We start from the raw sequence: 24,292 nt of genomic DNA, 5'->3' as shown, positions 1-24,292 counted from the left end.
TGAGCTTTTGTTTGGTTTTTATTCACTCAAAATAATTTCATTTGTATTATTAACCAAATGTACAGGTATCACACTGACTTGACCTCTCATCATTGCTTACTTCTCTCCACTAAACACACAAGCTCAACAATGTATATCCCATGTTGTAAGTTATTGAACCATAAATAATAACACATAATTAATGATAAAGTGATGACCTGATTATTGTTAATCTGACATTGAATTCACAAATAAAACCATTCTAAAAAGTAACAAAACAAACACTGATCAATGAAAACACGTCCTGAAATGAACAAAGGTTTTACTCCTGACAGCCGCAGCTTGATGCATTAAAAATATGAAAAGTTAAAATTCAGAAGTAAAAAACTCTATTTTTGACCTCAGGTAAGTTCTATTCTTTTACCTGTTGAAACATAAAAATATATCTGAATAATTATATACATAGTGACTGGTTTTTAAAAATCTGTTTTTTGCTTCTTGAAGATTTAAAGCTCTATACTAGAATTCCTTTCCACCATCATTTCTAGTTTTGGAAAACTACAAGTGTCATTTACTATGTTAGTATTTAGCTTACATCACTTTTAATTGAGCTGTACTAGTCAACATGTCATTCCATTATATTTGTATATAACACACTTCTCAAAACACAATTCCACTTAAAACAAGATAATTCATAAAACAGTAAAGCTATATATTCTAGAAAACAAGAACAATAATATTACAGATCATACTCCATTTCTACAGATTCTAAGCAATAAAACACTGTTGATGCAGTATAATTTGTTTGTACCAACTTTTATCTTGTGTCATATTGAAAAAAAAAACATTCATTCTTTGTCAATTTAACTACAATCAACGCTGTTAGAACACTGATGTTTGTTGGTATGGCAACACTATGCAACAGCAGGAGACCTGAGATGGAAAAATCTGTAAACAATGAAGAATACAGTCGGACTCCTACCAACTCAGTTTGGGAAGATTTCTCTTCTCCCTCTTCTATAGAGCATTAGCCTAGTCCAGTAAGTTCGAGGTCCCAGGTCCTATTTCTCATGAAAGCATTAAATATTATGATCTCTTGTTACATAACCAGCAATCATACAAGTTTTCTTTCAAATTAGGAAATATGAAGTTTTTTTGTAATCTTGATGCAGAAGCAATTAACATAACAATGACTGTATGAGATGATCGAATATCTTCTTCACATAATACTACAGATATTGAAATATACACAACATAGTAGAAATCTACATACTACATATATAACACTAGGAAAGCACACTAAGTTTGTAAGAAGCACGAGTTTCGTAGAAACTGTTCAAAACAGGACATTACATATATATGTATCTTCTTTATAAAGATCAAATTTATATAAGAACATCCATGAATTTGTGTATATCAGACACAAATTAAATGTAAGAATTATGCTCTCTCACTCCCTATTACCACCAAAAACACTCACAAGGGTATATATGTGTAGGAATGCCTTCTGAGCACCTGAGATGCAAAACTCTCCCCATCCCCAAAAAGTCTGGGATTTTTTTCAATGATCAAAAATCCCAAACTTCTCATCTGATATCAGGAAAGATACCTTTTTTCATGATTTATTAGAAAAACAAATAGAATATTACTCAAAGTGGTTAAAAGCATTTTAAAACCTTTGTAAAAATATATATTTATATACCAATGTATATATAATTATATGATATCAAATAAAAATACTGAAAATCTGAATGTGACTGAAAACCAATCAACAAAATTCCTTAACTACTTTTAATTAAACAAGATTTCCTAATTGGATTTCATTGGTTTATACAAACAATGTAAATACATTGTATACATACTTTAACGATTTTAGACATTTATGATGAAGCAAGAGGGCGATACATCCAACAGAGTTATAAACATATCAGAAATACCAAGGAGTAGCTACTGTTTAGCTATAAAACATATTACATAGATATGTGGATAACCCACAGTGATTCCAGATCTCTATCAAATTCTTCCATTGGATTTACTTTTTATATAAAAGAAATAAAAAATGGCCAAAAAATCAGGAAAGAATAAAACAAAAATGAATAGCAGTATTAAAATTATTGAGAAGACCTCATAAACTGGTAAAAAACAATTACCTGTTGGCATTCTTATCTTATTATATTTATTTGACGATAAGTCCATGCCAGGTAATATCCCAGTATGTAGGAGTTTCTGTAAGCTTACTTACATGATACATCACTACCCTGTATTGCCCATCTATAGGATTTTCAGTAAAATTACAACAGATGATATATCACTGTCCTGTATTGCCCATCTATAGGATTTTCAGTAAAATTACAACAGATGATATATCACTGTCCTCTAATAAGCCCGTACATAAGTCTGTAGGATCCTGTAATGACCCTATCCTCTACTTTGAATTTGAAGTGATGTTCAGTCTTGTTGGGCTGGACAAATATGGTATACTACACTAATGTGCTTAACCTTAATTACATAAAAAGTATAACCACTATCATCATTTTTAGAATTTCAAGAACTTTCTGGAATTATTACAAACTACTGTATTATGAAATAAATCATGATAAATCCAATGCTTCATTAATATTTTGAATAGTGACAAATGAAATGGTAACACTCAACTATATGTATTATAAGACTATGTTCTGCCTATCTTCATTCCAACATATTATTATGTTTTTTAAATGATGAGTCATATTTTATATTCAAAATGACCTCAACAGATGTGTAGTGCCCACAGAGATTCTTATTTGTCACAAAATTATATTTTTAATGAATAATTAATCAAAACATTTGAATATAATATCAATATCATGTGTGGATTTACAGTTTTAGCCTTTGATGATGAATATGTCTATAAAAATCATATATGTATTTGTGTCAAAATGCAATAGGCTTTTTCTGTGCCAGACACCCTAGGACTGTACTGAGATATGAATGACTGTGATAACAATGTCTGAATACGTTTCATTCTCGATCTAGCTCCATATAACATGATAAAAAGAAAACAACGCATCTGCCCCCTTGACCTCCAGACACATACATTTCTAAAATGAATTTCTACAATGTAGAATTGATTTTAAAATGTAAAACTAATCTTCTAAAACTATCTTTCATATGTAATTACAGTGTCTGTAAAGTATTGTATTTTGCTACATACCTATAATGGAAAGACCCTATTGCTTATACACTATCTGTACCTAAATACACAACAGCAGTTGAGAAAAACAAAAGGCAGTGGATTACCCAAATACCTAACTTCTAAAGAAAGAATTTGGAATAAAATAGTCAGGCTATTACAGATACGAATATTTGTGATAAATAAGATGAGATTTACAAACCTTACATATTACTATGATCAGGGACCCATCCATGAGGTAAAATCTATAGATATGGTAAATTATCAAACTGTAAGGCTAGGTATAAACACTTAATATGGCGTAATACTGTGTTGTGTGTGTATATCTATCAGATCTTCAATACTTGTATAATATATCATAGTAGTACAAGCACTGTGTACACTGTGTACACTGTGTACGATACATTAACAAAAATATCACATTTCTGAAATAAAAAGGTCAAAATGTCCACAGGTGACATATGATTCTAGGAAATCACATCTGAGCATGAGAAGGAGCAATAAAATGAGACATGTTTTAACGATCTGCAGGTCAGGAGTACAACATAATAAATTATAGCCAAATATCAAAGTAGATATTCAAATATATGTGTATAGTCATTTACATAAATACATATTATGTATTTGAAAATATAATTTTAACATAACCACTGTGCTTAACATAATTCAATTACATTCACACCAACCTGAGCCTCTATATTCATTTACAATTGATAAATACAAACTATCCACAAATAGACCACCTCATCCTAAGGCCTACTCATACTACAAGCTTAATCACTCTCTTGACGACAGCACATTCAGCCTCCATTCAGTAACTAAAAAATCAATACACTTATGAATACATAGTTTGAGACTAAACTCAGCAATATTTAAGTTCAATCCAATGGTATGAATGTTTGAATTAAATGGTATGAAGTTACATCATCTAGACTTATTTAACAGAGAATATCCATTGATGTTTCATTCAGATTTATTAGCTATTTTCCCGTCAATTTGTAAAAACATCAGATGTGCTTACCTTTATCAAATGGTAATTAAACTTTGTCTAATGTTAATACATTATACTAAGCTTGTTCTTAACAACTAGAAATGCACACCAAGTGATTTTACTCAATATAATTTCTATACCCAACAATCTTTCAGGTGTCTATCATGAAAATCATTCGATAAAAAGGAGCTGTTTCCGCTAGCAGCTATATACTGTATAATTGTCTGGTTAAGAAGAAGTGGTTAAAGAAATGTAACAGATGTTTATGGTTTAAAAAAACAAATACAAAACAAGTCTAGGAAGATATAGACAATACATAAATTTAAACATATCTCTTAAATATTTCCTTTTCTCTTCACCGTTTAAGAAAAATTAACAGGTGGTAACATGGATGGGATATTCCCACTTATTTAGGTTATACACACCATAACAAGCACAGTGAACTTTCCCTGCCAGTGACAATCCAAAAAGGAGTGGGTCATTGTATCTGATAACAATAATCTAGTTTTAAAAACCATCTATTTCATTCAGCTGCCCGAGTATCCTTCCTTGCTTCAATTGCTAGTCATATGGATTATCACGCCAGAGTCTAAGGTTTGATCCCTGTTAAAAGCTCAGAAGGAAAGTGTCTTTATGTGACAACATTATGCTGAAGAAGCCTTTCCAGCCAGAGTGACCGAGACACATGTACAAGTGACACCGACCCACTCCTTTTACAATAGCAAAGTTCATGGCGGTGGATGAATGGAGATTTCATCAGCACAAATAAGATACACAACTCATAAAGGCAAATAGAAATCAAGGCCTACATTTCTTTTCCTTCATATTTTTCTATAAACTGAAGGTATAAGGACTGATGTTTATTCAAAAAGATGAAACTTGATATGTCAACATATTGCATGATCAATCAGTTAAAACTCTCGAAAAAATTAATAACAGTTAGTTAATTTTTGAGAAATGAAGAAGTGAAAGACTGAAAAAACCCATCTTGAATGAAGCAGTTCACATTTGTATTAATAGCTCAGTGTTGTGTACAACAAATGTCTACACATATCTATAACAAGCCAAACTACCCTTAAATCATTTGTGAATAAAAACTCTTCTTTGTAGTTATAAATTCAGTTTCAGAAAGACGTGAGAACTCGGTTCACAAGAAAATACAATTTAGTTTTATGATGTAGAGTTACCTCCCCTGGGCCATCTGTTAAAGTATGAATTTTCTTGCCTACTCTCTTTAGCTGTGAAACTAGAACTGAGAATACTTTAAGCAATGTATTTTTTTTCCAGCTTTGGTTGACCAATAGTTAGAACTCAAATGTCAGGATTTAATATGATAAATATGGACCTAGGTGAATTGGGTTGGACTATCACTCAGGAAAAAGACAAACAACAAAGTGATTTATTTGGTGAGACAGATTGTCTGTTTGGACTCTATTTTTTGAAAATTTATGGTCAGCTGTTGCAAGTTTTTGTACATCTGATGTTGTTTTCATAAAGAAAACCATTTTGACAGCTAATGGAATTTCTGACAACATGAAGTTTCTACCTCAAAGAATGGGTGGATGGAATCAATTTCTAAATTTCCACCTTTAGTCAGTTGAGCATGAACTTGACGATGAGAGAAAATCTCTGTCACACACAGTTTTCATACTTTTCATCTGAAGTAGCAAGAAAGATATCATTTTGCACGTAGAAAGACGAAAGATGCAAAAAATCCCAAATTTCAAACAAATCTTACTTCATCTATAGATACATCACTAATACTTTAAATAATGCAACTGATCACATTGACATGAACATCCCTTACCCAAAGACAAAAAAGATCATAAAACCCAACATATAATGTTTTCTATACTTACACATAGAATGTCATGATGAACGTTCATATGAGTTCCTTGAAAAATGGCACCTACTATTCTAAATTGTCCCATTAAAATTGAGAAATTTACCATGCCATCTGTTGGGAATGGCCCATTGTTTTCTTTTTTTTTCTGGAAAATATCCATTTGTTTTCAAATGTCGATAAACCACCAATAGTGGTGTTGTTGCTCCCTTAATGATTCAGTTTGTCAATCACAGTTGGCCCAGCAATGTGAAGAAATTCCATTCTATTTCTTGGCAACTCAAATAACCGTTGAGGTTGCACAGTGAGACTCCATGAAGTTTTAATACAAATGAGGACTGTTGATGGTATTATTTCTCCAAGCAAATATCTACTCTTCCTTTGAGGCTGTTTCCTCAGGTATGACAATGAAGAACTTTTGTAGGGCAAGGGTTGCTTTGTCTGAAAGTATAAACACAAGTAGTACACAAACATACAAATAACTTTTTTACAAGCACCATCTTAAATATAAATAAAGGTAAATAAAGAGTACCTGAGGAAAACCCAAGTGAATGAGCAAGTGACCAAATACATTTTTATTTTTAATTGGGGAAATGAGCCGTGGCCAACTAGGTATAAGGTGTCACCTGTCCCACCCTACCTTCAATCTTAATGTGTTCACACATTTATCAAATGTTAACAATACAATAATACTTACATAAAGTATCAATATATTAATTCAGAAGACAGTTTAACCTGTTGAAATATCCAGCAAAGCACACCCACTATTAAACAGATAATATCTCCCTTCAACTTGCTCCCCTTAAGGACCATGTATTGTATGTATGTACACCTTAGCAAACAAGCATATACATAACATAGCAGTTGAAAACCACATCATAAAGAATTGAATTGAAATGTTGTTTTTTCAGCATTCAACCCAATTTTTTTTCTCTCTGGATGTTGGGCTGTCTTGAATACATACCTAGGAATTCATAGAATCCCTTTGGTTTGTTTTCCCAGTAAACAAATATGATATATACAGGTATACCACTGGCAATGATGGCCATCCCAAAACCTGCAATACAATAACACAATGGTTAAATCTGTATTCTTTTAATTAATGCAGCACTTTTACATTTGTGATAAAGTTTGCATTTCATGATAAATGGATAAAAAATTCATTTTCTGATCTTTACACTTAGAATATCCCATTATATAAGAATACTTACCAGTTTCTACAGGACTGGCAATGATCGGTAGAAGTACCAGAAAGAAAGTGACAGTAACATACAGGATTGGCCAGAATAAATGGACCTGGAAATTTAAAATGATACATTTCAATTTCAACAAATTTTATTAACTTTTCATATGTTAATATATTCTGCAATACATTAAATATGTTAAAGTAGGGAAGGGGAGTAAGTCTAATTTGTTATAGAATATAAAGTAGGGAAGGGGAGTAACTCTAATTTGTTATAGAATATAAAGTAGGGAAGGGGAGTAACTCTAATTTGTTATAGAATATAAAATACATATCAAATTAACATAGTTGGAAGTATGCTTTAAGCATTCCATCATAATTATGCAAATAATACAAATTTGTTGATAATTTATACATGAATCCAGGGATACAGGTCTCCGAGTCCTTTTGTATATACACATTTTGACCATCCACCCACTGGATATGTATATCAATTTGTCAACAACTTTGTATATAATTGTATGGTTAATTGTGATTTAGTTTTCGGAGATGTAATTTTTTTCATTTTTATCAATATTGGAGTTGGTCATCTTATCACAATATATGACAGAGTAATTATACATATATATAATTAATATAGTAAAAACTACATAATATACATCCAATCCAGTCATTGTTTGTATATTATATAGAAATATACACTTAATAATGATTGTTTACATCAGGTTACACTTTGGTAATCACTGAATATAAAGTACAAAATATGAGAAAAAGTTACACATTAAATCTGTTAGTTTGATGTATGTATTCTGTATGATAAGGATAATAGCCATGATCTACTGTTGTACTTATTTAGATTATGCTACGATTCAGTAGTTCTCTAAAGTCAGGATATAGTGGACATTCAAATGATCATTTAACAAATAAGGATTTAAGTTACTGGGTTTATTTATAAGCTGTCAGAGTAGTACGTTATATTTTCTTGGTCCTTTGTATCTAAAAATATTGCTGATTGCTGTCATATCACTAACAACAGGTTTAAATTTTTTTTTTTTTCAAACTGTTGTAAAGAGCTGATTTAATATATTGGCAGGAAGTAAATTAAATTCCCTCTAGCTTTGATGGAAAAAACTATTTATAGTAACTCTTTAATTCTACAAAGGGGAAGATTGAATAAGCAATCATTTCTTAGAGGAGGTCTTACATGCTCATTACTATGAATAAATAAATGGTACATATTTAGACATGACAACAGGGAATATCAATAGACTGTAATACTGGACATCTGTAGCCATGGCCAATAATTTCCAATAGACTGTAATACTGGACATCTGTAGCCATGGCCAAAAAATTCCAATAGGACTGTAATACTGGACATCTGTAGCCATGGCCAAAAATTTCCAATAGGACTGTAATACTGGACATCTGTAGCCATGGCCAATAATTTCCAATAGGACTGTAATACTGGACATCTGTAGCCATGGCCAAAAATTTCCAATAGACTGTAATACTGGACATCTGTAGCCATGGCCAAAAATTTCCAATAGGACTGTAATACTGGACATCTGTAGCCATGGCCAAAAATTTCCAATAGACTGTAATACTGGACATCTGTAGCCATGGCCAAAAATTTCCAATAGGACTGTAATACTGGACATCTGTAGCCATGGCCAATAATTTCCAATAGGACTGTAATACTGGACATCTGTAGCCATGGCCAAAAATTTCCAATAGACTGTAATACTGGACATCTGTTGCCATGGCCAAAAATTTCCAATAGGACTGTAATACTGGACATCTGTAGCCATGGCCAAAAATTTCCAATAGACTGTAATACTGGACATCTGTAGCCATGGCCAAAAATTTCCAATAGACTGTAATACTGGACATCTGTAGCCATGGCCAAAAATTTCCAATAGACTGTAATACTGGACATCTGTAGCCATGGCCAAAAATTTCCAATAGACTGTGTTTCAATGGATGTCTGTGAAAACCTTCTCTGTGACAAATCACGAAAATAAACCAGACTCTGCTAACAGAAAATAGGGTTTGACACTCATATGTTTATACACAGAATGGAACTATATTTACATCACCTATGACCTCTTCTCCTCCAACATTAATAACAAAACAATCCAAATGTCAAATCCTGCATAGAAGGCTGTATATATATAGTACACATGTCTATTTAGTAACATGGAGGAATCTTACACTCCCCTGATGTTAAAACAGAGACAGACAGACAGACCTATAATGATAATCCCACACTCCCCTGATGTTATACCAGAGACAGACAGACAGACAGACAGACCTATAATGATAATCCCACACTCCCCTGATGTTATACCACAGACAGACAGACAGACAGACCTATAATGATAATCCCACACTCCCCTGATGTTATACCACAGACAGACAGACAGACCTATAATGATAATCCCACACTCCCCTGATGTTATACCACAGACAGACAGACAGACAGACCTATAATGATAATCCCACACTCCCCTGATGTTATACCACAGACAGACAGACAGACCTATAATGATAATCCCACACTCCCCTGATGTTATACCACAGACAGACAGACAGATCTATAATGATAATCCCACACTCCCCTGATGTTATACCACAGACAGACAGACAGACCTATAATGATAATCCCACACTCCCCTGATGTTATACCACAGACAGACAGACAGACCTATAATGATAATCCCACACTCCCCTGATGTTATACCACAGACAGACAGACAGACCTATACTGATAATCCCACACTCCCCTGATGTTATACCACAGACAGACAGACCTATAATGATAATCCCACACTCCCCTGATGTTATACCACAGACAGACAGACCTATAATGATAATCCCACACTCCCCTGATGTTATACCACAGACAGACAGACAGATCTATAATGATAATCCCACACTCCCCTGATGTTATACCACAGACAGACAGACAGATAATCCCACACTCCCCTGATGTTATACCACAGACAGACAGACAGATCTATAATGATAATCCCACACTCCCCTGATGTTATACCACAGACAGACAGACAGACAGATCTATAATGATAATCCCACACTCCCCTGATGTTATACCACAGACAGACAGACAGACAGATCTATAATGATAATCCCACACTCCCCTGATGTTATACCAGAGACAGACAGACAGACCTATAATGATAATCCCACACTCCCCTGATGTTATACCAGAGACAGACAGACAGACCTATAATGATAATCCTACACTCCCCTGATGTTATACCAGAGACAGACAGACAGACCTATAATGATAATCCCACACTCCCCTGATGTTATACCACAGACAGACAGACAGACCTATAATGATAATCCCACACTCCCCTGATGTTATACCACAGACAGACAGACCTATAATGATAATCCCACACTCCCCTGATGTTATACCACAGACAGACAGACCTATAATGATAATCCCACACTCCCCTGATGTTATACCACAGACAGACAGACAGATCTATAATGATAATCCCACACTCCCCTGATGTTATACCACAGACAGACAGACAGACCTATAATGATAATCCCACACTCCCCTGATGTTATACCACAGACAGACAGACAGATCTATAATGATAATCCCACACTCCCCTGATGTTATACCACAGACAGACAGACCTATAATGATAATCCCACACTCCCCTGATGTTATACCACAGACAGACAGACCTATAATGATAATCCCACACTCCCCTGATGTTATACCACAGACAGACAGACAGACAGATCTATAATGATAATCCCACACTCCCCTGATGTTATACCACAGACAGACAGACAGACAGACAGACTATAATGATAATCCCACACTCCCCTGATGTTATACCACAGACAGACAGACAGACAGACCTATAATGATAATCCCACACTCCCCTGATGTTATACCACAGACAGACAGACAGATCTATAATGATAATCCCACACTCCCCTGATGTTATACCACAGACAGACAGACCTATAATGATAATCCCACACTCCCCTGATGTTATACCACAGACAGACAGACCTATAATGATAATCCCACACTCCCCTGATGTTATACCACAGACAGACAGACAGACAGACAGACCTATAATGATAATCCCACACTCCCCTGAAGTTATACCACAGACAGACAGACAGACAGACAGACAGACAGACAGACAGACAGACAGACAGACAGACAGACAGACAGACAGACAGACAGATCATGATAATCCTACACTCCCCTGATGTTATACTGCAGACAGACAGTTCTATAATAATAATCCTACACTTCTTTGATGTTATACTACAGACATATCTTCAATGATAATCCCACACTCCCCTGATGTTATACTACAGACATATCTTCAATGATAATCCTACACTCCCCTGATGTTATACTGCTGAGAGACAGATGTAGAAAAAAAAATTCACTGTCTTGTCTTAAAAAGGTTCCATACAAAACTGAACAACAATTCTTGGCAGTCACAATTGTTTGATCTTTATTTGTACTTTAAATGCTGGATATTTTCGCTTCTCTCCTTTGCTTTCACTCTTAATGATACAAAATTTGAATATTTCTTTGCAGAAATAATGATATTAATCTTTAACTATCAAATCCAAGATGTTTGCTATATTGCTTTTTTGGTTAGAGATCCATCCAGTTCCTTCAAGAAATAGTGACAACAAACTTTATTACTTGAAATCCAAGATGGTTGTCTGTTGGCCATTTTGTTTTTCTAATCAGTCATAAAATCACACTGGCAGAACTAGGGACCAAGGGGAAGATATGTATAAAATTTGAGAAAGATTCATCCAGTCCTTCTCAAGAAATAGCAAGAACAAAATAACACAGATTTAGGGTAATTTGAATAGTCCATATCTGATGATAGTGGCCTAAAAATATTTCTGAAAACTGTCGCCAAGGTTTGCATGTATTTTTGCATTGAAGAACAACATTAATCGATATATAGGGCATGTCAAGGTTTACCTTGAATCTAATACTGTAAACAATAAACCTGGTGACGATCTCTCATACAAAAATGACCTTAACTTTATCTTCTACAGATAAACTTAGCAACATCTGCCACATTCTCATGGCTTCCAGACTCAGATCATGCCAGATATTATCTTTTTATGTAAACATGTTTTTCAACTATGATCGTTTTCTTAGGCAATATAGTTCACATGTAAGTATATATACCTCAACATGATAGAAAGATTGATCTTTTAGCCTTCTTTTACACCTAATGATTAATCTTTCATAACTGACCGACTACAATATCCCAAGAAACTGACATATCACACCTAACCTGGCCTATAACACTAGGAAATAGGGCCACCATACCTACCCATACCCTAAGAAATAGACTTACTACACCAATCCTAATCCAAAGGAAATAGACATACCACATTTAATATATATCTTAGGAAACTGATCTACCACACCTAGCGTGGCCTATCAAACCAGGAAATTGACTTAACACACTAACTTTATATCCCAGGGAACAGACCTAAAACTGAAAACCTAGTCTATATTCCAGGAAACAGAACTACCATAACTACCATGCACCTTAAACATCACAATTTCACCTGCCGAAACCTTAAGGCTATCTCATTTCTGTCTTATTTTTTTGCCAATGTAGACATTTAGGCCCCCAAGCTTGGTGTGGGTTTTTATACAAAAAGGACCCCATTTCTTTCGACATGTAGGGAGATAAAGGGAGATAAAGGGAGGTGAAGGGAGATAAAGGGAGATAAAGGGAGATAAAGGGAGATAAAGGGAGGTGAAGGGAGATAAAGGGAGATAAAGGGAGATGCACTAACAAGAATTCTGGTAACAGTGAATAACAGATTTTTTAGGTTAAAGATGTCTGATGAAATCTGTGACAGGGCTATAATCTACATCAGTGGGCTCTCCGTATCATATGAGAGTAATGTTCTGTGTAACTAGTTGTCCTGGATATCAGCCTACTCACCTTTATTGGCCTTTCCATGTTGGGCCTTGTTTTACGAAAATAAAGGAGAACCACGACAGACAGTCCGATGGACATCCAGTTCACAAAGCTGACGTACTTGATGAGGGCAAACATATCAGCAGACACCAAGTATAGCAATGAGGTCAAGCCCTGTATGACAACAATAGTTTATTATTATGATATTTACAGAAAACTAATGATACCAAGAAATATGAGTTGATTAACTGATGACACATCTTTTTTACTGTAAAATTCTGATTAAGTCTATAATCTGATGACTGATTTGTATTAATTACCGTAAAAATCAGACTGGGGTTTTCAGAGTGAGTAGACAGCTAGTCGATGAGAGATTTTGAAACGTACACCTAATTTATGCATCATTCAGCATGAATATGCAATGTTAGCTTTTCAACTGTGATAACAAAAACATCCTCAGTTTAAGGGTTGCAGATGTCTTAAATAATTATATAAATTCAGCAATTTCTGGTGAGAAAAAGAAAAAAAAAGAAAAGAAATTACCATGAAGATGACAGCTGGCATGGGCGTAAGTCTCTGGATCTGGACCATACTGAGAATCTGTGGCATGTGACCTTCTCGACCTCCGACATAAAAGAGTCTGGAATAACACAGGTAAAATAAATAAGTGCCATGGAATTAAAATGTCATATAAACATTTTAAGTCAAATGAAAGTAGGACCTCTATCTCTGAAACATTATAGTGAACATAACTTCAGCTTTACAAAACCTCAATATGTTCAAAAGGAATGAGGGTAACATCTCAAATCTAAATTTTTTTTCACTTTGAAGAAAGATATTGTTGGAGTAAAGATATTACTTACATTCCCATCATATATAACCAACTGTCAAGAGTACATGTAAGTATAATATGATTATCATAAAAAATATGAGAGAAAGAAGACATGACTGAAACATGCAGGAAATAGTTACTGCACAATGCACATGTAGAACACTCACAGAGGTCTGTTACATTAAAACAGCCAAAAGTGTCCAACAGATTCAACAATTCAAACATTATTATATCATAGGGAAAATTACCTGGCAGTAGTGAAAAGGATACCATTCACACCTCCAAAGGTTGAGAGTGACACAAATACTGGCATCACCCACCACATAACACCATAGAGCCGTCTAGAAAACATCTGTAAAGGAAAAGCATTGTATAAGAAGACGAAATACAAAAAAAAAGAAACAGTTTTTCATCAGACTGAAGTAAATTTTAAAAAATTATTCTGATACTCATAACATAAAATCAAAATAAGTAACAAAAATATCAGAGTTGTTGATATTTACCACGGCAACAGCAGCACCGCTAAGGGTCTCCTCACGACTGACGGTGGTCAGATATGCTACATTGGACAGGACATATACAACCGTTACTAGGATGATGGAAATCCAGATAGCTTTGGGAAGGTTCCTATGATGGAAACAAAATGGGAATTTTAAAGGCATAAAATTAAAAAATGTTCATAAGATATTAATGTTCCTGCCTTCTTGTTATATATAAGTAAACCAGGGTCTGATCAGGAGTAGAACTAGAACTTTTATGTTATAACAGACCTCATGGGTCACACTACATGCCCCTATCCCTAAAAATATTGTGGATGATTTTGACTGAACAGATGTATTGTCCCTGATCAAGAAAAAGATAGAGAATTACTACTAGTGATTCGTACTACAGGTCATCAGGTACAAAAATACAGCAAACGTGATTCAAATCAAATCTAAATATGTTTTATTTTAATGTTGAAACATACTTAGATTGAAAATCAGTATTTGTGTTGAGGTATTTCCAAGATATGATAATAAAGAAAATACATACACTAAAACGTTACATTAAGAGTAAGCTGGGTATATGTTAGTAGCCTTCCTACTACGTTACTTTTTGAATCCACCCCATATATGGTCATTGTATCAATAAATGAGGTGAGTCATTCCTGATTGTGCTTCAGATGTTTCGCGATTCTATTAAAAATATATATACCCTCCGACTACTGGTACTGACAATTACTCATCTGATGGAAGGTCAGATCATCTAGTTGATACAGAATGACTGTAATAACTAACAGTTTTCACAGCTGCTGAATACAGGAAGGTTAAATAGGTCACCAACTGTACCATGTCATTCAATCAACTTTTATTCACAGTTGTACCATTTAATACCACACTAAAATCTGTATCCATATTTTGAAAAAAATAATTTTTAATTGCTGTACAATATGATTTTTTTACATTGTAGGTCAACACATGTATAAATAAAATGTAGAGTACGGAAGTCTCTGTGGTTTGTTAGTAAGATATATATGTACAACCACAGAATATCAATAGAGTGGGTTTTTACAACTTGAAGTAGAACAACACAGCAGTGTACTGTGTATTAGTCACATCATTAACATAATGTGGAAATACTGCCTACTAATCCTCCATATCGTGACATTTCTGATAACCATCATTGAAAAATCAGAACAAAGTATTGTAATTTTATTTTTCTTACACGGGAGTGTGGTCAAGATAATAACTTGATAATAAAACTACAGCCAGGCACTTTGTCCCCCAGAAAATAACTTCATCTCCAGATATAGCTAACACAATGCACTTAAGTGATGATACAGAATTTATCTCACACAGTAAGGAAATACTGCCGCTGGTACAGAAGTACTGCTGACATTTAATAGTAATTTCTTTCTATTGTCGTTATTCAGGTCTATACAGACACCTTTGGTATATATTTCACAGGAGTAAATGTAATTATTTATTCAGAGTCATTTCATACCACAGGTAAATAAAGAGAAAAGTCCACACAATTTTTCTATCAGAATGGCAATAGATATATATTACAATTTACATAGTTTTGTGGTTTTTTTATGTTTCATGCCTGTATTCAGACTGAAGTCCTTGTATCAGTTACTGAGATAGATCATGACTTGTACACAAGCAGGTGATACAGCAGCCAATTTCATGTCTCTGACCTTCACTTTTTTTTATCTGTGTAATGTCAGTGCTTTATGTAGATGACATATAATACATATATATTCATATTCATAATCAGTCCATCTACACAGATTTACACATAAATACCAGTGATGTATAATACAGTTGATGGTTTACTGAACATTATAAAGGTGTATGTTACCTCTAACATTGCTACCTGATAACATACTTGGTTATGATAAAATGCAGAAGTGTTTAAAACTCTAAACTACATACAGGTAAAAACTGATATGGAGTATAATTTGTCCTTAAAAAGTCTCTTTGTCAATGAAAATAACAGAAAACATTTTTTAATTCAAATTAAACTTCATCTGAGCTCTCTTTTTATACTGAAACTTTTTTATACATGAATTATGCTTAAAGCTTTACCATGCATACAAATCAACTCCATCATCCACCGGAAATTTAACTAACTTCAAAGAGAAAAAAAACACATGAAAATCTATCAAATGTCTATTATGAAAATGAAATAGAAACATACTATGCTTGAAGATGTAGAAGAGGAGTAGAGGAGTGTCCACTATAAAATTTACATATATATTTGTTAACAGTCAATACGTTGTATTTTGATCCATTTGCATTAAAGCAATGAATGTTTACAGCTGATATATCAATGGTCCTAAAATACACATTACTATTGATAACCTTGAGACAAATATAATATGGAAAGCCATAAAAGATGTTTGACATTTTTAGTGAAAAACAGAATAATTTGAATACTTAAACAGCTGAAACTGTGTTTCTTGGTCAGGTAAAACATATATATAACTATCAAATCAGTTTAACAACAGACCTCTATGATAGTATGTTTTCAGATTCAATACTTTGGAGAAATTCTGAATAATTTGGTATTAAATTCTAATGTAACTTATAATAAATACAAAGGCCACAAAAAAATCTTCAAACTTAATTGCATATATCTAATTTAATTTCAGAACATTCATCTGCATGTCATCATACTTGGTGTCACTTATCTATCACAGAGCTCTATATATTTTGTTCTCCTTTCTGACAGTCAGAGAGAGGAACAAAATCTGTAGAGATCTATGACAAATAATGTATGGTTTCACATGGAACTTGACTTAACAATACATATGGATACAATGATGATTGTGTCAGTGTTGTGAAACAGAGCATGACTATACCTGGATATATGACATTATCAGTTATTATTAAGCCAGAGTTTCATATGACCTATGCCCATTGGAGGAAACTCAAACTTGAAGTGTCATAATTGTGGAATGTTTTACTTAATCTCAAAATCATCCCTGTATTGTTTCTAACATAATGCACTTTATTCAGCAGCTCTTGTTTCTAACATAATGCACTTTATTCAGCAGCTCTTGTTTCTAACATAATGCACTTTATTCAGCAGCTCTTGTTTCTAACATAATGCACTTTATTCAGCAGCTCTTGTTTCTAACATAATGCACTTTATTCAGCAGCTCTTGTTTCTAACATAATGCACTTTATTCAGCAGCTCTTGTTTCTAACATAATGCACTTTATTCAGCAGCTCTTGTTTCTAACATAATGCACTTTATTCAGCAGCTCTTGTTTCTAACATAATGCACTTTATTCAGCAGCTCTTGTTTCTAACATAATGCACTTTATTCAGCAGCTCTTGTTTCTAACATAATGCACTCTATTCAGCAGCTCTATGTAGTTGTGACAGACCACTCTGATAGTCAATAAACCTACCATTGTGCTATGTAACATGTATTTGTGAATTAATGAACTTGTCTGCAATATCATTTCAAAGCATTCAGCTTTAATAAACAGTTTTTTTTCTCTTGGTATTTCTCAGTCAAAAACAGTCAGGACAATTGCATGAAATAGCATTTTCATAAATGTCTCTTCAACAATATATAACGTACCAAAGTTAAATCCAAACTTGAAGCATAATACATTGCATTAATTATGATCTTTTCAGTTAGAAAATTTGTTTTCCCTACCACTTACTTTAAATGAAATATTAACACGACCTACGTAACAACCATACATATACATCATATGAATATTTAAAAACCTCAACTACCAAATGGAAGATCTTTTACGTGTACAGAATTTCTATCAGAATTTGTTTTGTGTTGATCCCATCAGTCATTCACCTCACAGCTAAGTTTCATTTAATAACATCTACATATTTTTTTTTCAGAATCATGAGACAAATTATATGCAAATGACACATAAAATGCCTTCACTTGTCTGTGTTTATCATTTAGATTTGACAGTAAGATCATGCGTATTGTTTCGGTGATCCAGCTTCCTTTTTAGTCTGTCTGATGTTACAGTTCAGTGAACAGGTTATGTTTGTAGAATACAGATGATAAGCTGACAGTAAGCATTGATTTGCCCCTCCTCATAAGCTAGACAGCTGGTGCACCAAGTATACGTATTTAACAACATCTGTCACATCACAACTGACATCACAGATAGAACCAACGTAAACTAGTCACACCTCAGGGAGTTTCTAATGATGGCAGAAAATATCAATGTTCACATCACAGTATAATTATTGCTGTATAACATGCTTTACCAAGAAACATCATATATGCATATCAAAGCAGACTTCCTACACATATATACACTGTATATATATAAAAATTCACATGTCAATTTCTATCAACAAAGTAATATTTGTCTACTTAACTGGTGTTCACATGTACATCCGCAGTAAGTGTTGCATACAGAATATGAAATGCCATTTTAATGAAATGTCGTTTCCCATACTTCAATATTATGAAAGGTATACAAGATACACTACCAAATGAACAGCAGGTAACAAAGACGAGGAGACTATCAACATCTTGATACATACATTTATAGATCGGGCATGTTTTATTTGTGAAAATGTTACACAGAAAGGATTAGCTGTTTTTACTTACTTTTTAGGCTCCTTCAGTTCTTCAATCACAAAGTTCAGATAGTTCCTATCAAACAGAAATTATGGAATTAATATTGCTATCAGGAGTGTGTTATCAAAATATAAAATCTTGATTTGTGAATTCCATAGTATTTTTTCAATGAATAAAAGTTACAATCACATTATTTAGAAGCTGCATTTCTACATAATACATTTCCCTAATGCCTAAAGAAAATAGCAGTTTCTGCTAATCTGGTGTATGTTATATTTGTTAGCCTGTTCTGGAGGGTTTCTTGATAAAAAAAATTCAGGGTAGGTCTTTTAAAGCCAGGATTCCCTCTCTACATACCCTTAGTAAAATTTATCTAAAATAACAAACAGATTTCAGGACCAACTTATCACATTTTTATGGTATGTTAATAGTATTAATTTGTTTTGCCTGAAATATAATTACCAGTACTGAAATTTACATAGTTAATTACTTTTTAAATGGAACTGTCAAATTTTTTTCCAAAAGTCAATAATAATGTGACCTTTATTCCAGTACTTCATTGTTCCTGAGTTTATTTACTGTTATAAAACACATGCACCAGTAATTCAATACCAAACTTTAATTTTTGAAAAGACCGTACCAGCCATTGTAGGCGAACAGTCCTGAGTAGAATGACAGTGCGATCTTCGTAATGTCAGTCTGAGTGTGTTCCCAGGGGTTCTGGAAATACTCCACTTCTCCTGAAATACAAAATGAAAATTGACCCTAAGTAAAATAGGTCAGATGATGGCGTGTTGATGGATTCCTGTGTTATTGTTATAAAATTTCTCTAAAACCTGAAATTTGTCCAACACAGATAAATTGACGAGTTCTAGTATTGCATCATATCTTATCAGCATATCATCAGCTTCCACATCTGGTGATGTCAATACTGGTCGATAAGAAGCAAATGAATACATTTAATGAACTTCAAAAGTTCAATATTGTTTAACATCATACTGCCTTCACAATAAATACTTTACCTCTTCCAAGCTGTACAAATCCAGTGAGAATAATGAGAATCAGGGCAAGAACTTTGGCATATGTGAACACATCTTGTACCCGAGTGGCCCAACGCACGCTCATACAATTGACAAACATCAAAATTACTGGAAAAAAAAATGCACATATTATGAAATATGCATTTTGGAAAAATTTTCAATAAGAAGGGAATAAGTATGTATTTAGATGAGAATGTTTAATTTATTACTATATATGGATGTCATAAATGTATAACCAGTTTACCAAAGTCTGTAAACCTGAACAGAATTATGATGAAATCGACTGCATGTAATATCACAGCTGTTGTTGATAATGTAAACATCAAACATCACAACATCATTCTCACAATACTTCTGTATTTACATGTATGTAATAATTATGGAACACTTAATCTGGCTATCTGACCTGAAAAATGCTGGAAATAAACACAGACCATCCTTAGTTTTTTTTCTGTTAAGTTGCTGCATTCAGCCTATAGATATTGAGGTTTCAGACTGAGTATTTTGAGTATTATAGATTATGTACATACATGCATCCAAAGATATCAAATTGATATTACGATCAATACTGGGCCAGGTGTGACATGATCTTACCTGATCAAGCAATCTACATCCAAGACGAGACAAAAAAAATGCTTTTCCTACTTGCCCTGACTTCAATTACTACCCCGTAATCTGTTTGTACTAAAACCATTTGTGAAAATATTTTGCAAAATCATACAATTTGCCTTCCCTCCCTAAATTCTTTGGAGAACCCAAAAGTAGAAACACATTAATGATACCATTTGGTTTTGGTGTCCTGATCATATAATTTGATGCAAATTCATTTTTACCTGTATGTTAAATATTCTATTACCCAAGTTGACAGCACCACAATATATGACAACATCATAATGATATTAATCCTTCACATCCTGTGCTTTATATCATTAAAATCAAATCCTCAAACAAGTTTATTTAAAATACCTCTGCATCCGGCCAGTCTAGACCCAGTGGTACAAACACCTGATAAATAATGTGGACATTCAAGATAAGAGATTCTTTTCAACTGTTGACATCAATTTATAGTACAGTTCGTCTAACATATTACATATAATTTTAGGAGGCCATCAATCATTAGCCCAGATTAACCTCTTTATGACCGTAGCAACAAATAATGCTGGTGTCTTTATTGATGGCAGTGTTTAACTTCTTTACCATTACCATAAACAAATATAAATGACACTCCAGGAAAAACAGAAGGGTTTGAGAAGTTGTGACAAGAATATCGGTACATGTGTCATCTCTCACACAGCTCACTCTGTAAACAAGTTTATCAAGTTTTAGACAGTTTCATTTTAATAAGTTAATAATGGCCCCTATGTCTTCTGAAAAATCTTAAAGAGATGGCGTCAATGATGCATACACCAAAATGACTGACACACTCACTGTCTACAACATGAAGTTTTAATTCTGTCCAGTGAAGAGTGATCTTTTTAAAACTGTCTCATTTAATTTAATTAACATGTATATCAAAAACAGTAATAGTTTTACTGGTAAGTTTGTATATAATTGTAAAATAGAATTTCCTGATTTTATGCAGATATACACTGCTGTGTTAGTAGGTAGAAGGTTTAATTAAAACTTGGGCATTCAATCTTTCTTATGATTCCATCAGAAGTCGATCATGTGCATTGCTGAACATTTTTAATTTGCTGTAAACAATCCATTAGGATAGTTGGGTGACGCAGTGATAACATACTCCATTTTCACCTTTCTTCCCACAGGCACCCAATGCTTCAATCCATGTCAGTATTCAAGTAAGCCATAAGCTTGTTTGTAATTTTAACTACATACATGTGTAATCTGATGGATAACATTAACAGCACAGAAATAAATTAAAGCTTACAAATTCATGTATAAAACCTTTTTTAGCCAAATAATACTAAATCATACAGGTTGCAGGCCTGTCTTCCTCAGTTCTAATGACTGTATAATAAATAAACTGTTCTGAAGTATAATTTCAAATTGGACGACAACATAATATTTGTAAAGTTTGTGAATAAATTGAGTAATTTTTTTTATCCATTGTGCCCCCCTTTTCTGTCCCTAAAAATATGCCAATGTAGAATGCCATAGGAGTAAAATGAGTTCAATGGCATCATTCACAAGATGTATTCTATCAACATCAAATTACGAATGCTTTCCAAATGCTTTATGTATTGGCATCATTCACAAGATGTATTCTATCTACATCAAATTACGAATGCTTTCCAAATGCTTTATGTATATATGTATCATGTCTATGGTACATTAAAAATTATTTTCATGTCCAGGCATATAATTTAGATTTTCACTTCCAATCACTGGAAATTTTCAGTTTTCACAATGTTTAGACATTCTTTTTTAAACTGTTCAGACTCCTGGGGTTCAAACAGTGACCTCTAAATAATGATATTGTTTTTTCCTCTAAAATCCTGATTTAAACATGAAATCATTTCTAAATGGCTGGAAGGCCATCATAGTTAGCATTCAATGTTGATAAAGACTTTATAACATTGTTGATAATACCTGGCCTTGGTATCTGATTTATTGTTAATGGTGTACTCCTGCAATAGGTTGAAGTTTTATGTCACTACAGATAGTAACATCTGTTTTATACATTTCTACTTGACATTACCTACCATTATTCTAGTAAATGCCCTTGTGGTTTGATACCATTAAAAGGATGTTATTCCTAATTCTATTTATCAGTCCTGCTATCTTTAATCTAAAACATATATTTCTTTGTTTCTGTCATTTTTGCCTTATCTGTAAGTTTCCTTTTAGCTAGCTCTCGTCTTCTGCCATACAATATACTGAGGTTTGGATATTTTTTCCCTAAAATATTAGGTAAATATAGGGAAGGATGTGTTTACATATATAACATTTATCAGAAGAAAGCTCTTTTATAACAGATATAATGATATTTTTTTCTTCTCTAAAACAACATTTTTACGCTAATGTCCCCCTTGACATTCACTGCCTCTTCTGCCCATGTGAGGAAACTGTGGGTTCTGTTCTGTGACTAAGACATAACAAGGTCTTATAATATGGTACATGTAGTTACAATTCTTCCTGCTTAATGCTGTGCGTTGTGTTAGTGTAACAACTAGTTTGGCCGTTGACAGTATGATCGCGTGAATGGGTTGGGTTTTCTGCTAGGTGCCTGTCATACCTAGATCTTTGGTAGAATACTTCTGTACTAGCACTAGTAGGTATTGCAGTCACCCACAAACATACACAACAGCTACACTCACCTCACAAACATTATAATGATTACAGAAAGGGTAACCCTAAATGACAGTAGCTGTTCAGTGATGTCAGCCAAACTAATGAGTGCAAAATCACATGCACAACTGAAACATGAATAAAGAATACTGATTTATCATGGAGATGAAGCTTGCTGTAGAATTACCATACCATCTCTTAAAAGACTTGTCAATGCATAAATGAACATCAGCAGAGAGAGGAGAGAGCAATGTAGAAGCAGTAGCAAGTGTGTACAACAAGTTAGTGGAAATGAGTAGTATAGTGTTAAGTATTTAAGCAGCTGGGGAATCCTACTTATACTTACATATGCAAACTGCTGCTAATAATCGAACGGCAATTAAGGGCTGCTCACAATCAGGAAACAGAGGCTCAATGACATAATACGCAAAAGTGAGTGCCACTATTGCCTGAGAGCATGGTCTCACAATCATACATTCAATCCAAAGTCTTAAAAATGCCACAACAGGTCCAAATGCTTCATACATGTACGCATAATCAGCTCCTGATCTACGAATTGAGGTACCTAATTCTGAATAACAGTAAGCCCCTACCATTGAAAAGAGTCCACATAACACCCATATGATCAGTGAAAGTCCAACACTGCCAGCGTCCTGTAGAACTCCTTTGGGACTCACAAATATACCGGAACCTATTATGCTGCCAACTATTACCGTGACGCCGTTTAATAACGTGATTTTTTGTTTTAAGTTAACCGTTTCATCTTTTTCCTGGTCAGACGATTCGCTCGAGTTCTGAGATCTGTCTTTCATGTCCATTGGCACCGCATCATACTGTTCTGAAGCCATGTTTTGTCCTTTTTAATCCGTCTTTTCTCACGGCGATTGAAGTGTGTAATAAGAATGTTTGAGATTCCCTAATTGTTGATATTGCGTCACTTTTTGATTGCCTCCAGTAGTTTGGTACAGAATGA

General features: G+C 33.7%; 1 protein-coding gene across 1 annotated transcript; it reads right to left on the bottom strand.

Annotated features, from left to right (window-relative positions):
- LOC132550085 (large neutral amino acids transporter small subunit 1-like) lies at window positions 1-24,292 on the bottom strand. Its single transcript, XM_060214097.1, has 11 exons — window positions 23,666-24,292; window positions 20,053-20,178; window positions 19,671-19,770; window positions 19,061-19,105; window positions 14,476-14,599; window positions 14,221-14,324; window positions 13,684-13,780; window positions 13,165-13,314; window positions 7,197-7,281; window positions 6,950-7,042; window positions 1-6,426 (listed from the first exon to the last, which is right to left on the bottom strand). The coding sequence occupies exons 1-11, from the start codon at window positions 24,165-24,167 to the stop codon at window positions 6,356-6,358; spliced, it is 1,497 nt and encodes a 498-aa protein (XP_060070080.1). The 5' UTR covers window positions 24,168-24,292; the 3' UTR covers window positions 1-6,355.

Source organism: Ylistrum balloti, unplaced genomic scaffold (genome assembly GCF_031769215.1).
Source record: "Ylistrum balloti isolate Yb309-2 unplaced genomic scaffold, AGI_CSIRO_Ybal_v1 Utg370104, whole genome shotgun sequence".
NCBI lineage: Eukaryota > Metazoa > Mollusca > Bivalvia > Pectinida > Pectinidae > Ylistrum > Ylistrum balloti.
This window is presented reverse-complemented; position numbering and strand designations above follow the sequence as displayed.